Genomic DNA, 1023 nt, shown 5'->3' on the forward strand with positions numbered 1-1023 from the left:
GCGTGTGTGTGTGTGTGTGTGTGTGTGTGTGTGTGTGTGTGTGTGTGCGTGCGTGTGTGTCTGCAGGAAAGATTTTGTAAAGAGCAAGTGGTAGTGGGATGAAGCAGTAAGCATAACCCCAAAGAGAGATGGATGGATGGACAAAACAATTTATCAACATCATGCATTATCCGCTTTCAGCAGATTGGACACCATGGATTGCAGTCTCAGTTTTTATGCTGTTTTGGTATTTTAAAACTTTTCAATTCTTGATATTATACAAATACATATCTCTTGAGGGGTTTTCATCCCTTCTTTCCATGCATTTTGTCTTCTACTGGAAATCTCTAGAAGTCGTTTTATCTCATTATCGTCGTACTCATAAAAAAGTCAAACAATATAAAAAATATATAATAGATCCAACTAGGGAGTGTCTATGTGGCTACCCGAACTGCCAGAAGTAGCAAGCAAATCGCCCTCAAATTCCACACCTTTCTCTCTCATAAAAGAAGATCACAGTGAATAATGTGGTCCTGGGTTACATTGTGGTTGGAAAAAAAAAGACGGCATGGTCGCGATTGGAACGCCTTTAGTCATAGATCTACTAGCTATTAACTTACATCACTCTCCTACACCACCAATAGCTGTAAGTACTCTGCTACTACTGTTGCTACCTTACTGCTGCTGCTGCTGCAACTACTACTACTACTACTACTACTACTGTTGTTTTGTTTATTTCAGATTATTTGCAAGTAACAGAAGGCAACAGCGACTAGCAGATGAAATACAAGCAGTGATTGAACTGGAAAATTGGCGCCCAGCCCCTCCGCTGAAGATCTATAAAGGAATAACTACTTCATAATAGTTCAGGACAAAAAAAAAAAAGATTAATCGCAGAAAAACCCCACGTTTCATGTAAATTTGCACTGACTCCATAACTTTGGTGTAAAAAGAAAAAAGACCGCATGAGAAATTCTTTTCTTTTTTATTCTTTTCTTTTTTATGTATTCAGCCTAAAGGCTGTGACCATTCTGGGGCATATAT

The 1023-nt window shown here is 38.6% G+C and overlaps 1 protein-coding gene across 2 annotated transcripts in view; it reads left to right on the top strand.

The window, feature by feature from the left end:
- LOC106872138 (spermatogenesis-associated serine-rich protein 1-like) overlaps positions 1-1023 on the top strand; it is a 40590-nt gene that overhangs the window by 33488 nt on the left and 6079 nt on the right. Inside the window, exon 5 of one of the 2 annotated variants that reach the window (XR_008263465.1) lies at positions 721-894. Coding sequence is in view for 1 of the 2 variants with exons in the window: in XM_014919011.2 (XP_014774497.1) it covers positions 721-841 (121 nt within the window). In the remaining variant the exon portion in view is untranslated. Of the gene's footprint in view, positions 1-720; positions 956-1023 lie in introns of those variants that run through there. The other variant, XM_014919011.2, reaches the window with a different exon arrangement.

This window comes from Octopus bimaculoides, chromosome 2 (assembly GCF_001194135.2).
Source record: "Octopus bimaculoides isolate UCB-OBI-ISO-001 chromosome 2, ASM119413v2, whole genome shotgun sequence".
NCBI lineage: Eukaryota > Metazoa > Mollusca > Cephalopoda > Octopoda > Octopodidae > Octopus > Octopus bimaculoides.